This window comes from Mugil cephalus, chromosome 1 (assembly GCF_022458985.1).
Source record: "Mugil cephalus isolate CIBA_MC_2020 chromosome 1, CIBA_Mcephalus_1.1, whole genome shotgun sequence".
Classification (NCBI taxonomy): domain Eukaryota; kingdom Metazoa; phylum Chordata; class Actinopteri; order Mugiliformes; family Mugilidae; genus Mugil; species Mugil cephalus.
The window spans coordinates 50504654-50520454 of record NC_061770.1 but is presented as its reverse complement, the minus strand read 5'-3'; the positions used below and the strand labels follow the sequence as shown (position 1 = coordinate 50520454).

At 40.8% G+C, this 15801-nt stretch overlaps 1 protein-coding gene across 2 annotated transcripts in view; it reads left to right on the top strand.

The window, feature by feature from the left end:
• Positions 1-15801, top strand: part of htr2cl1 (5-hydroxytryptamine (serotonin) receptor 2C, G protein-coupled-like 1) — a 147889-nt gene that overhangs the window by 101993 nt on the left and 30095 nt on the right. For both annotated transcript variants that reach the window (XM_047571894.1, XM_047571886.1), the window contains exons 4-5: positions 5084-5256; positions 11838-12898. In XM_047571894.1, the coding sequence (XP_047427850.1) occupies positions 12469-12898 (430 nt within the window). In that variant the 5' untranslated portion in view covers positions 5084-5256; positions 11838-12468. The remainder of the gene's footprint in view (positions 1-5083; positions 5257-11837; positions 12899-15801) is intronic.

Genomic DNA, 15801 nt, shown 5'->3' with positions numbered 1-15801 from the left:
GCCACCAAACACATTAATTTTGCTGTTGTACCATTGCCAGCACTAACAAGCTCATGATGATCAAGGGTGTGTCAAAGCCACTTGCATGGAAAGATTCAGGACTTTCAAGTGTCTCCAATGTTAACTTACTCTCTGGGAACCTGTTTGCATCTGTTTGCACTGGTCATTGGAAGGAAGTCAGGTATATGGTCACTACTAAAAACTTAAGTCCAAAGCCATGTCCCATGTAGGAACTCGTGGGACTTGTTTGGACTGAACCTTCTGAATGAAAGTGCTGTGATTTATTACTTTGACAGACGGACAAACTTCCCTTAAGTTGATCTAGAATTCCTTCATTGGAAACTGATTATGCTCTGGCAAAGACTGAGCATTCAAGTGGATATCCGCAGTTTTTTTATGTCTTTAATCCTTCACATTTGCCCTCCCATCTTTATGTAGTATTTAGCTTTTGTCTTCACTCTCTCTTCCATCCCTGTTTCTTTGCCTCCAACCTTCCTCATTGTACTTCTTCCTCTTTTGAAGTGAAACAGTTGTAAAACCTTGCCATAGTAAGCCATTAATATTCTTCTTCTGCACTTTCTTCAGATCAGTGCACTCACTCCCTCACATCCAAATATGTTTCCCTCTTCCTCCTCCTCTCTGTTTCTCTGGCTTTGTTATCATCTATCATTTGGATCATTTGAATGTGGAGTTTTACACTCTGTGGTGCCCAGAGCCTTGTCCCGGCTCCTCGTTGTTGGCTCCGTGTGCAGTCGAGTGCGGACTGTGTATAATCTGAGGCTCTGACTGATTTAAGGGACGCTCTGTTCTGTTCTCCATTGTGCCTCAGAGTGAACACACTGCGATCTGTTATCTGTCTGCCCAATTTCCACACAGCCCATTGTAATGCCTCCGACACATCGGCGATCCCACACACACTTGCAACACAGAAGCAGCCAGATATCAGTCTGTGCGCATTTTACAATTGTCTGTTCTTCTTTCCTTCCTGCTTTTATACTTCTTCCAGCAGTTCACAGTCACAGTATCTTTCACTCTTCTCCTACCTCACACATAGAAGGATTATGTGGTATCACTTTATCAGTATTATTAATGGCCGTCACATCGGCCATCAGAGAATGAATGTAGCTGATTTGACTCTTTAGGCACATCCACACTTTGGTCTCTCTCTCTCACTCTCAAGTCTGCTGTCAGTTTTTTTTTTTCATTAAACTCTTGCACGGGTTAGTTTCAGAATATCTGAAATATCATTTAAATTAAATGTGCATTTGTAGGTTTTCCATCAACCTGCTGAATGTGAATACATTCAGGAAGACGTGCCAAGATTAACAACTCCATCACACCGCAGCATTTTAGTCCCGCTTCCCGCTAAAATTATTCATGGTTTTTCTGCTTTTATTTATTTATTTATTTTTAAAATGAGTCAATTTAACCCAACACTGCGAGAGAAGCTAATTTGAATTTGCAGCAACAACACAGCACTTTTGATGAAAGGTGTGAATTACAGCTTATACAGTTAATTAAAAACATTAAAAAACGCTTGTGAAACTTTGTTTGAAAGTTTTATTTCGATAAATATACTCTATGAACTGTACAGTAAACGTGAAGCGACTTATGACAGAAAGCGAGCTAAGTTTATTAAAGTTATGAGGTTGCCAACAACATATAGTTTAGCATGCTAACTAGAGAGCTTTAGCACTGCTGGTACATGTATTGTTGCTACCTTCAAAATGAACTTGTGTGCTTGTGGTCACAACATGAGAACTTTTTTACGAAAATTTGTCAATCAAGTGGCAACATAAGTTGTAACTCGCTGCTAAGCAACTGTTGGCATCTAACAGCAGCTGAGGCTTCTAGTTGCTAGTCAAGTTTACAACCACATAACTGAAATGCAAAGACCAATGGGAATATCGAACATACTATAAAAAAATCAACAAATACAAATTGCAAATACAACTTAATTTCAGCATAACAACTTAATACCGACCTCCACCATTTCATTTTATGGTCTCTTCTCATGAAAATCGTAAACACAGACGTACTTTAATATAGTATGTGTCACCTTTTGATATAGTTAAACTAGCTGTTATGTTTAACAAAACAAGGTACAGTAAGCTGTAAGGGTGTTAGCTTTACATTTACTGTGATGTGAGATGAGAAATCTACTGAACTTGCAGGCAATATCATCAACAAAGGTTTTTATTTTTTCATATTATTTATTAAACTGCAATAGAATTTATAAAGAGTAAATATAAAGAATAAGACAAATATTAGTTTCAGCCTAGTTAGAGCAATAATGTCCATTCTTTGGCTTCAGTTGAGAGGTTTCAGACATTAACTTTAACACAGACAATACTTATTTAGCTGATATTGTCTTTAAAAACAGTGTCTTTATGTCCCACTCAAGTGGCAAACTTCCGAGGTGAAGAAATCACGTCAAAAAGGAAGTGCCAAGCGAACAAAAGTGCAGTTCCACAAACAGCCACTTGAGATTGGCTCTGAAAGTGAGCAAATCCCCAAAGCCTCCTTTAAGTTTACTGTGGAAATACACATATTTGCATACATATCCTGGCATAAAATACAGTTTTGTACTCTGTACTTCTCCCTTTATGACAATGACATCTTAAAGTGTATTAAGGCTTAAATTAATGAGTAATTAACACTCTGGCTAACTTCACCTCATTCCTGGATTTTCTTCATGCCCTTATTGGATTTTTTTTCCCGTCTTTCCCTTTCTTTCAGCTTAATTCAGTAAACATATTGATTTATCTGTTTGTTGAAAATATAGTCACACAAGACCAAGAAAACCTTTCTCTGTCTCCTTTTGTGTGTGAGCACAATATGTCTGGACCTTGGGCGTTTACTTTATCCTCGAATAAAAATGATTGTTAGGACTTGGTTGCTTGCTTTTTCTTCTTCAGTGGGGATCAACTTCAAGCTTTTTATTCGTCTATTAATATATTCCTCTGTGTGTTATTCTTGACTGAACATCTCTGATTGAATTTGAAAACCTAAAAACTTTTTCATTTTGGTGAATAATTCAGAAAGAATGACTAGAATTTCAGAATTAGAGCCAGACTTTAAATAGGTGCTTGTGTTTTTTTGTGTGTTTAATCAAAGAAGCTCCTTGTGTTGTAAGTGTATTGTCAGTAACCCTGTAATAAGCAACAGTCTGTGAAGGTTATTGTGAATACACCTAATTTAGCAGCACGCCATTAACCTTTGCTTTGTTTCCAAGCAGAGACGCACATAATAACATATTGTTATGGAGCTACGTACTCATATGCTGGTGTCACTTTCAGTCACGGCTGGACAGTGTTATAATCAGTTGAGCTTTTGCTTCTGTTCTCCCTCTTTCTGCCTCTCTCTGTTCATCTGCCATTCTCAGCCAAACCACACCACACAACCTCCATCCAGTCCATCCGTCTTGTTCTCGTTAATGGTGCTCCATCTGTGCAGCCCATTAGGTGGCCTCACGGTTTACTGGTCACGCTGATGAAAACGACCTCTGCAACAGTCTAACACAATCCCTATCAATCCAACACTCACCAGACTTGCATCAAATAGTGTCACAGTTGCACACCAGGGAACTTGTTAGTAGTGATATGATTTGAAAACCTTGCAGCAATATCGCTCTGAAAACGCCCTCGTAGTGTCTGTTTGGCAATTTATGAAAGAAAACATGAAGTAGATGCCACAGTTTTTGCACTTTTTCTTTTAATCTCGTGACCTTTAGCTGTGTTTTCATTAGATTTAAGAGCTTTTCCAATGTAATATTAATCTGAGATTAAGATCCTCAGATTTAGCTGCATCTGAAAGAACACGACATGGAGTGAGGAGGGAAATCTTATCTTAAAGATACAGACACACTAAACTCACTAAAATCACCTGAAAGAAAGGCTGATGTAGCCTCATGTCATCTTTGCCTGGACCAAAGAAGTCGAAACCTGTGTCGTTCCGTTCATGGTGGCAAATGCAGGTGCAATATACACCGTATAGATGTGCCCAAATGGGCACATGGAAAGAAACCTGCAGGTCTTGCACTTGAACACATCACAAAGTCTACAATCGCTGCCACATACACTCCTGTGGTACCTGTACCAAAGGAAATAACCCTCCATACCAGCAGGTGGCAGTAGTGTGTATTCATCATTCAAAAGAGGAAACAGGAAGAGCTTCTGTTACTACCACCAGAACGCTAAAGAAATAATGCTAATCAGTTGGTCTACAGTTTATTTATTGTAGATGATCATGTTGTGTGTCCTGATTGTCTGCTTTTGTTAGTCCCATTTCTCTTCTCATGCTCTTATCTCTAAGCTGAGCAGCCAGTCAGCGTGATCTGTCAACAACTCGTTCCGCTGCTTATTCAACGTGTTGAATTTGCTGAAAAGCCAGTGGGGATCAACAAGCAGTACTCCAAATTTAAGGTCACGGACAGAGAGTTTCAGAGCCATTGGCTTGGTGTGTCAAAGCCTTAAACTTCACTAACACAATAACGAAAATAATGTATTTTCATTCACTCCACTTCATTCACTCCAATCAGCTGGAATCAAACTTCGTTGCTACACCACACATTTGAAAATGTGTATTTTCTAACCTTAACCCTAACCCTAATCTTTTCCTTAACCTAGTGCTTTCAAGAGTGACACAAAAAGAGAGAAAAACAGGAAGTCTCCAAACAAACAAAAAAACTACAAAGGGCAGTCACAGTGACACATCTACTCAATGCAATTTGTAGTTGAGTGGTCAAGGACACTTTGACATGTAGTCCAGAAACAGAGAATGAAACCTTTAACCCTTTGAACTCCAGCTACTGAACCACAGCGGCGCCCAGCTGTGACCGTCTGTAGACAGACTTCTTTCTCGTTCAGGACATTGTGTTTAATCTGCGTTTCTGTGCTTGTAACGGCTGACAGGCTTGAGGATTAGCGGCACATTCAGTTTCGTTGTGTCGTGTAGGAGTCAGTGTGGTTCTGTCAGTTTTTCAGTCACTTTTACCTCAGCTTCAGTCAGGAATTTTTCACAACGTACCATCAAAAATCAAAGTCTTTTTTTTCCCCCCTTCTTTACTTTGCCCCGTCTGCAGGCAGATGGACGGTGCTAATACCTCGCTCTGGAGGTGTGGAGTGACAGATGACAGAGGGATTGATACAGCGGGAGAGAAATCGAAAGAGAGAGGCGACATCGGAAAGAGTCCCCATTGCCGGTAACAGAAAACAGCCGGAGAGGTCAAGCACATCGATCGGGAGACAAGGAGAAGTAAGTGACCAGATTTACAGATAGTGGAACAGCACTCTCTTTCTCTCTCACTGTCTTTCCTGCTGCTGCTACATCACACTCAACTCCTCGTTTTCCTCCATTTTCTAGTCATTCACTGTTTTCATCCCCCTAAAAAAAAAAAAACACTTTCCACAGAACTCCAGCAGTACTCAAAGTGTTGAATAATTCTGGCCAAAGCAGCTTTAAAGTTGTACTTTCAATGCAGTGCATCAGTATTTCTCAGTGCTATTTCTCACAAGGTGGCTGTCTCAGCTTTAAAGCCGGCGGCCGAAGAGGATGTGAGAGGATGTGCCGCCACAGCGCTCTGCTGCTCCACAACAGTGACTCAACATATCGCCAGTTCATTTTCTATTTTCTCTGGCACTTGAATTATGCATTTCCCTTTTCACAGAGGTGCAACAGGAATTTGTTTGGAGAGAACAGGAGCGGCAGGAAAAATATGCAAAGAATTGAAAACCACAGAATGTGGGTTCTTAGAATTCTGCTGATGATTTATGATGCTTAGACTCTCTATGGTCTGTCACCTGCTGTCAGACGGAGAAAGTCAAAAGAAGCAGTTTAACCTCCAACTTCTGCAAAGAAACATCCCATTAAAATGTTTCACATGCTTCTATTTTCCTCCAAACATGACTTTGGGTTTATATTTTGAAAAATGTATTCATGCACCTTTTCAATACCAGACTTCCCTCCAACTATTTGTGCTGCAGTCCTAAATTAAATGAATGTGTGGGATGGACTGACAAAATTTTAGAGATATCAAATACTGAACAGGATATACTTCAGACAGAATGCTACATAATGACAGTGAATGTGCACAGAAAACAACCCACTGAGCCCTACATCTACTAAACCTACAGTTTATCATTCCATTGTGAGAAATAGGTTTATTTCTAGTACACACTACACACTATAGTTCCCCTACACCTTCATGCACATAATGCCATGCTTCATTCATTATTTTATTAATATTTGTTGTGAGAAACAAAAGCCACGTTGGCAATTGGAACAAACTGAAACTGACCAGCACACGACCAAAGTAATCTCAGTTAATTGCTGGCATACAAATGGATTAGGCATTTGCCCCATCTGCCCTGCTGCTCTTCCACTGACTACCAAAACATTAGGCACATTAGCGCACTTTAATACTTTAAATCTGTGTACTCGCCCCTTTCTGGCATCAGAAAGGGGCGAGTAAACAGAAACCTCTTCAGGAAGCAAGAGCAGGGAGGATTTCAGCTCGTCTGGTGGTCCTGAGCTTCTCCTGACAAAAGGACTCTGTGATATTCAGTCTCAGGTGTGAAGTACAGAGTTTAAAACAGAGTTGACTCCGGATCACAACTGAATTTCTTTCGCTGTGCACCTCGTTCTGCACCAAAAAGAGTTTGCCCTCCTGGGCTGGGTTTTTGTCTAAACCACTTGCTAGCTGACAGCCATCAAACATAAGGTCCGCGGGCCAAAAGCGCCCCACCAGAGGGTTTAATGTGGCTCGCAGCATGAATTTGGATAGTGCAAAAATAACTTAAAAATAACTGCTATTCCTTATTTGTCCACTGATTTCATAAGACAAGTGCACAGAACTAAACAATAGACAGTAATTTGTCAAAATTGCACACATTTTTCCTAAGAAATTTCATTTGTGATGAAGGAAACTTTATTAAATGTAAATATTCTCCTAATTGACTTGTTCTGGAGTTGTAGTCTGATCCACTTGAGATCAAATTGGACTGTATGTGGCCTATGAACTACAATGAGTTTGACTCCGCTGGGCTAGTTTCTACTTGTGTCACAATGAGGGAATGCTCCTTTTCTACTGGAGAGGTTCAGGCACAGTCCAGACATAAGCTGATGCTGAGCTGTCTGCTTCAAACCCCCTTTACAGCTTCTCGTTCTGTTGTTTGGTTCTTCTGAAGTGAAAGCCCTAACACATAGGTTTGCTTTTGTGGATCCATCTAAGAAGAAGGGAAATCTCCCATCCCATTTCCCTGCCGCTCTCCACTGTTTTATCTCAGAGAGCAGAAATGGCTCAAACAAACACAATTTGTCCCCGCGGTGAAAAGCAAAGCGACACCAGAGACATCTGTGCCCTCAACCTCCGCCACTCTACATTCACATCTGTGTGACTGTCTCTGGGAGCAGAGGTGGAGGGCGTCTCTACGCTCACACCACCAATTACTCCCTGGAGATGACGTGTTAGGTTAATCGCATGCGCTTCCTCCGCGAGCCAGGTCTAATCTTTGGTTTGTAACTAATGAAGTGTGTGTTTTCATGCCGGGTGCAAGGTGATTGAAAGGAAGAAAGATTATCGTAGTGTCCTGTGGAGGCCAGAGGTTACATTTAGAATGTCTTTTTCTTCTGTCCCCTCCGCACTCCTCATCCTCTTCGTACTCTCTGTGATATATTGCTGCTTTATCAGACCTGTTAAATGGCTTGCCTGCAGTGCTGTTTAGTTTCCTGCAAACTATGCTGATACTCTCCCTAAGAGGAGAGCCTGTCTGTTACACTTGGAGCAGTGCAGCGGTGATAAACACAAACACAAACACAAACACAAACACACACACACACACACACAACACACACACACACACACACACACACACACACACATCCTTACACATGAATAGCCATGCATGTGTGTCCTCATTGCCCTTATTTAACCTTGTTTACATTCTTTTCCTTGATTGCATTTTGATCATTAAACTTAGTGTGATTGTGTTTGCCACTGTGTGCAACACGTAGCAAGCTAATTAATGGATGTTCTGTGGCAACCTCACTACTCTACTGTTTTATTGACTTTATGTTGCTGGGCTTTTCCAGTGTAGAAGAAGACTAGACAAATGATCAATAAATCAAGATAGAAAGAGTTTTTCTTGGGTTCTTTCTATCCTCTTTCTAAAATAGGAGCTTTCTTCTGTTTTTGTTTCCGTCTTAAACTATGGCTTCCTTTGTACTGACCTAAAAACACATGTTTAAAAGCACATGACAGCTTATGTTTATGTATACCATGCTAACACCAAACATTTTTGAAAAGATGGATTACATATTTATTTATATAAAAAGTGATTCATATGTTTTCTGATAAATATGCTACTTTAAATAGCTATCCATGAGTGGAAACTTTCAGTAAGGTTTGAATTCAGAAATTTTTGGCATGGATGGTAACTAAATAGTAATTTAGTTGCACAAAGCATATGTCGATCTGGTACAATATTGTATATACGGGTATATATGGCCCGGTCATTGTGTAGCCTAGCAGCACTGTTCTTACAACTCCCATCTCTCAGCATTTCGTGTTCTCAACTTTTTATGAGTTCCAGTTAGCTGGCATGGAGACTGAAGGCAGTGTGGGAAACATCTACTCCAGCTGTCTCCAGAGTCTGTTTGTTAATGTTCCAACACAGTTGAGGGCCACTTCATGAAGTGAGATAGGAACAGGGCTCCCAAAAATACATGCTGTATTTCCTGATAAGCTTCTGGAGCGAGGGAATGGTGACTCCCTGGGGGGTTTCCTGCCATGGCTCTTACCCAAAGGTTTGTCTGGTCAGTGCCATCAACCAGCAAAAAAAGACGCTTGCACTACCACTGCAAGACCAGTGGGGCTGCAGAGGCATAAAACCAAGGCAAAGTTGTCTCTTGGAGGAATGTCCCGATCATTTTTATTTATTTATTTTTTGCTTTTGTCATTTAATATTGGCCAGTCTGAATCTTGATCTGATCCTGAATAAACAGAATGTCCACTCTTGGACACACATACATAAAGGCTTTTCTAATCTTCCTTGTACTCTCCTACATCATATGTGCACTCTGCAAATGTACTAAGTCCAATAAATTGAGCTGTCAAAGCAAATGTGAGAATAAGGCCTTAACCCAAACTCCTGTTGGAAAGTTAGAGGTATCTTGGCTTCAGAAGCACGGATGATGAAAAACCTGTGTTCTCTACTCCAGAAATGGGCTGGTCATTCAATGTGATCCCTGAAGCTCCCAAACCCTCTCTGGAATATTTGTCTCCTTGATGCTGGCTGGAGGGAACGCAACATTGTAGTGTTGGTTGTCGTTGTTTTGGTGCAGCCTTTGTCTGAGTCTACTCCATGCTCTGTTTTGTAATTTTTTTGTAGCTGTTGAATCAAGTTGGAAGTATTAAATCACTTCTTCTGGGATTTTTTGCAGCTTTTACGTTGGCCATTTGTTATTGACATTAAAGAAGTCTTGATGTCAGATTGGTTCTGGTTTATTGCAGACCTGAAACAAATACTAGAAAAGACCAGCTTTGGCTGAAGATCGATCTGATCGGATCATTTTCAAGAGGCCTTAATTGGCCCAGTACTAATTTTCAATGATCAGGAAATCCCTAGTCATCCACAGTCAACCTATCGAATCAAATAATTACTTTTAATCCATAATCCATGTTGGATATTGTACAGGGAATATATGGCAGGGATGGCACATACAGACCAGTTTGATCTCAAGGAAGCTGGACAAGTAACATTATCACATTATAACCTATAAATAAGCACAACTACAACTGTTTTGCTTTGTTTTAATGCAAAGAATAACAAATACATTATAAAAATGTTCTCATTTAATGAACTATCCCTTTAAAAGACTGTTTGAACAGCCTGAATTTTAGGGGAAAAATTAGTGCGATTTTGGCTGCATCGCTGCATCTAGTGTTTAGTTCTGGGTCGTCTCTCAGGTTTGTGTTATAAGCGCTATTGGACAAATAAGGAATAGATTGATAAAGGTCCTTCTCACATTCCTACTCATTGTCTCTTCCTTGTTCCCTTCTTCCTTCTCATCTACTCTTCCTCCTATTCCTCCTTCCCCATCTACTTCTCTTCCTCGTGCTCCTACTCCCCATCGTGTTTTCTCTCTTCCTTTTTTTCTTCTCCACTTGTTTTGTAGATTCATCCTGTGGGCCAAATCAGTTTTAGCCTTCGGTGCACAGGTTTGAACACACTGGTATATGCACCTCTGTTCTGGTCCAATATGACTTGCAAACAACAAATTCTAAAAGAAAAGAAGAAGAAGAAGGATGTTGTTGTGCAGATGTCTGTTGTGTTAATAAACCAGCTGATGGCAGAGCAGTACTTTTGTTATATTGTTCCACCTCAGCACAACAGGATTTTTTATTAATAGATAGGCAAGAGTATCATACGCAAGCTGCTGTCACAGTACATGTTGTGCACAGTTTCCTCCAGCAAACCTCCAAACCCAGTGAACATACAAATACAGTCACTGTGAAGACAAAAAACTTTTTTTTTTTCACGCTCTGTGAGCGAAGACAAGTAAGAACCCACACTGCATCTGCCCACACACACATTAATAATCTGAATGAGTGATAATGTTTGCACACAATCACACCTCGGCAATTAATCTGCATGCGCAGTAATTTACACAAACAAATGCAAAACAGAGACAAATTAACACATTCGCAATACAAATGTTAACCTTCCCACGCAGTGAGAAAAAATATGCAGAGCAGGGCTTCTGTTAGTGCACGTGTCACACTCATTTTTAGTTCAGGGGCCACATACAGCCCATTATGATCCCAACCAGGCTGGACCAGTAAGACAATAACCTTTAAGTAACGACAAATCCAGATTTCTTCAATTTGTTTTAGTGCAAAGAAGAAGGTAAATTAGGAGAATGATTAAATTTAATAAACTATCCTTCAAAATAACTGTCTGCTGTTTAGTCCTGTGTTGTGTTCTGTGTTGTGTTGTGTTCTGTCCACTTCAGATTGAACCCTCTGGCCAGCTGCTTTTAGCCCCTGGGCCGTATGTTTTGATTTCCTTGACAATATCATAGACTCACCACCCACTAAACTATTGCAGCTGGAGCCCTGGATAACTCTACACTCTCACACAAAAAGAAAAACCACCACACAAGGAAGCGCACACTTTGATTCACTTTTCATTCTCAACCAGGCCCACACCTCTTGACTGTTAGACGATATAAGTGCATCCACATGCTCGAAACACAGACTCAGACTACCTGCCCTTGAAGACGTTTATGAGGCGGTAAATCAGTAAGATGTGTGAGTGGTAGAAGGAAATAGAGAGGACAGACGGTACTTCAGGACACATGGGGTGTAAACATCAGAGCTTCTGTTTCATTTTGAACTCCTTCAGTTTATTTTAAATGACTGTACTATTAAATGTTGACAGCGGTGCGCTCTCTCTGCTTTATTGGGAGTGCAGACTATATCATAAATTAGTCTGATAAAGCAGGGATTGTTTGGAGGAGGAAGACAAAGAATATATGACGGGGAGCAGAAGCCAGTGAGCTCCTCGTTGATGGATGGCTGAACTTGGAGGCACAAATGAATGCAAGGTGGAAGGGAAGATTTAAAGAAGCAAAAAAGTTTGGATGACAGAGAGAAGTAGAGGAAGGGAGCGATGGATAGTTAAAAGAAAGTCTGGAAAGGTCAGTCCTTGCGTATTATTAATAGAGGGAGCTGGAAATTCATCAAGACAGCAAGGAATGTGAGAGAGCAAGGATAAACGACTGTTATGTGAAGGACTTTCAAAGTAAATAACCTGATCTCTCTTTTCATTCCACAGTTCAACCTGTTCACCAGCTGAAAGAGGACAAACCTCCTGGACAAAAGCCTTGGACACGACTAACCACAACAGCAAGATATAACTCCAAATGCACAAACTGATTGATACCCATTGAGACCGACTGGTAGTGATTGGGTGGACGGGTGGGGCGGCCAGCAGCCATGGATATAAGTGATCTAATTTCCATCTCTGAATTAGTAACCCTTAAAGCCTCTGTTCCATCAGGGGGTAGATGTGGCTGAACACCAAAGGGCCGATTTGGACATTTTGGCTCAGCACATAACTTGAGGACACTTTGCCAATGACTTGCTGGCAGGAACTGGGATATGAAAACCACAGAAAACAATTTGAGACTGTTTGCAGCTAGCGAAACTTTATTACAGTACAATAAAAACTTGAGAATACTTGCTACTCCCTATCCCCTGTTCCCAGTTCCCTGTCATCCCCTATCCCCAAAATTTATCCTACCTTGATTGCCCCCTTCCATGAAATCACATTTTTAAATTCTCCTTCCATGCTGAGTGCAATCTCCTTTGCCCCCTCCTTCTTCCATCTGCTGTTGAAGAAGGTTAATTAAAACAGAGGGATTCTGTCCTTATCTAGCCTGAAAAAGTGTAACCATCTCTCTGGAATGGGTGGCCCAGCGAGATCCCTTCTTGGTGGGTTTGGCACCACCACCTCCTCCCTGGAGGTTGGGGGTCAGATGGCTTGGCCAAGCAACAACCCTCTGGACCTTAACCAAACCCTGCCATGGGGAATAGGACTTGGAGGCAGCAGCGGAAGCATAGGAGCAGCGGCAGCCATGAGTTTAGGTCTGGACAATTCTACTACTTCCCAGGAGTCTGTCTCCAGGGCTGTGATCAAAGAGAAAAACTGGCCCGCGCTCCTCATACTCGTCATCATTGCGCTGACGGTTGGCGGCAACATTCTGGTGATCCTGGCGGTGTCGCTGGAGAAGAAGCTCCAGAATGCCACCAACTTCTTCCTGAGGTCACTGGCCGTGGCGGACATGCTCGTAGGCATCCTGGTCATGCCGATCTCCCTCATCAACATTCTCTATGGTGAGTCATGAGTCTAGATATAGATATCTGTACCAGATTTTATGGCAGTACAGCCAATAGAAATATCTCTAAAAACCAAAAAAGGCATGGAGGTGGTAGAGGAAAAAATCAGTTGATTCCAACTGGGTTGGTTGTATCCTCTAACAACCATGAATGGATGAAGAATTTGAAGACAATCAATGCAGTAACTTATGAGATATTTTAGTCTGAACCAGGGGCAATTCTAGGGTCACAGCAGGATAGAAGTCGCCCCCACCTCCTGGACAGACCCTGCAGACTCCAGTCTATGCCACCTCACCTTGAGAGAGGCAAATCTGTCAACTACTTTTTTGTTCTTGACTCTCTCATTAACCTCCTTCTCATCACAGTTTGGTGCTGGAGTCTGCTTTGGCCTGTGGTCCTTCTCAGCCAAGAATGTTTAGTTAGTGGCAGTATTAGTCTTATGCCACATACGTTGTACTATTGTGCTAATTTTGGTGTCATTTTATCATAGATAAGCATTTAAAAAAACAACCAAATAAAAAAAAAACTTTGACAAAGTTTAGGGAAGCTTGAACACCCCTAAAAATAGGCTAGATACACCCATGGTTGGAGCCAAAACAGGTGGACAGCAGTCCACCATGTCAACCTTAAAACCATGGATAACACTTTGGGTAAATCTGTGTTTGTAATGAGGGCAAACTGACCCTTTAATTTTGGAAGCTACAACAATCAAAGTGATTAGCCAGAAAGTCAAAGAGAAGATAATATAAGAGCATAACTTTTTGGTGTACACTGGAGTTGTTGTTGTATACATCAACAAATATTCGGTATTTAAATACACATAACTTGCATAGAATTATATAAACACCTCCGATCAGGACAACACATGATCCAGTTTGTTGGTGTGCTTGAAACCACTGACTCAGTTTAATCATGAAAAGACAAATACACACCAGTAAATTTCACCCAATATTTGAACAATCTTCATGGCAGATTTCTACCCCTGATCTTGGCCACCCACTCACCAGCTGTTGCCAGAACACAGTGACACGCGCTCTGTCATTATTTCAAAACATTTTTCAGTGCAATTATTGAAATGATTATCGCTTCTCCGAGATGTGGCACACTGTTATTTTGCAAAGTGATTCAAGAGCCAGAGGATGCCAGCTTGGTAATTGCTATATCGTAGCAGTAATCGACTGCTGTTCTTGCTTTTCAAGTCTGCGCCAGGGTCCTGCGGAATACCCACATTAGCATAAAAAGATGTTGGATTGTACTCTCAAAGGCTGTGTATTGAATTTACTGTCTAGCCCCCCCCCCCCCCCCCCAAAAAAAAAAAACAACAATGGAAAAAAAAACATTTTGTTATGGAAAGCCTGTCTTCTTCTTCTAAGATTTCAGCCAGGTCCCAGTTTAACAGCTCAGGGGCAGCCAATATTTCTTACTGTGTACCTGTAAATGTCACGGCCACAGAAGTGATCATGGAGCTGATAGTCAGAGAGCTACAGATAAACAGACATTGACCTTTACGGTTTTTCTGTGACAGTAATCTTTGTCAGTGCTCATGTTACTGACTTCCATGACCTCTCGGCACATTCTGATGAATCGATTGGCCATTTTTTCGAATGATGCCATCACTGCAACCGTCTCAAGTCCTATGTAAAAGCAATTTGACTCATCTGTTTGGTGTTTTAGGAGATGTGGGGGCATTTGTTCCATAGCCAGAGATGATTTGTAACATTTGTGAGTTTTCGTAAGGTCTTCCGTTCAATGTAGGCCTGATAATAAATATATGAGGCTTCTTGACACAGCCCATCAGTCTTATGAATATTTTATTGATCTAAAGCGTTACTGGGTCAGAACCTGAGATTTGTTACGTTTGCTTTCGGGTCTCGAGTAATTCTGATAGCCAGGATTTTTTTTGTGACATTTTTTGTGAACAAAGGCAACTATATTGTTTCTTCTTGGAACGGGCATTTGCGTGGATATTACTTAGATATATGTGTATTTATTTTATGCACCATTATTGTTATCTTTTGCCTCTGCCTCAGGAATTGTTGAACCCTGTGTGATTTAATTTATCTGTTTGTGCATCGGACTGTGACGTTGTTGAAATCTCACTCAGCAGCCGGTGCCACGTGTGATCATTTTGTCTCTCTGAGGAGAAATGATTCCATAAGCCGGCACCAAACAGTGGTGGTGTGTGTGCCAGACAGTATAACCTGGAGGCTGAGAGTCTGTTATTTTATCAGTGTGACAGCAGAAAGAGACAGATTCAAAGAAGTAAACACAGTTGTCATTTTGACCGTCCGGGGAGAATATCCAGAATATTCTTGACATGTGTCATTTAAGTAAACCCCAACTCACAATTAACTTTACTTTTTTACTTTTTGAGTGTGTCACTTATAGCCTCAAGCTTTTAACCTCAAGCAGAACAAGCAGCTTTCTAAATCCACATCTCAAGAAAAACTTTCAGAAGGAGAGAGGGTCTAATTCCGACAGTTGAGTTAATTGGACATGTAGTATTACACTTTTTTTTTGGCAAGAGTTTGGCCCATAGAAGAAATTAAGGATATACTGACTTGAAACACTTCAGTTTTTAAACCTCTATTTTATGTTCCTCAGTTTTAAGCCCAGTAGTAAAGAAAAAAGCAATGTGTCACTTTTAATCAACAGAAATATGTTTCAAATAATTTGTAACTACAAGCCTATAAAACATGTAAATGCAGAGCTAGACATTGTGCACCTTACTAGATTTACTGGAATTTGCTTTTGAGCTTGAGGCTTAAAAAACATCTCCCAATTCTTTACCATTATCATATGTTAAAAGACCTGTAATGGAAGATTTGAACAAGCAGCTTTCTAAATCCACATCTGAAGAAAAAGTTTCAGAAGCAGAGATGGTCTAATAAAAGACAGTT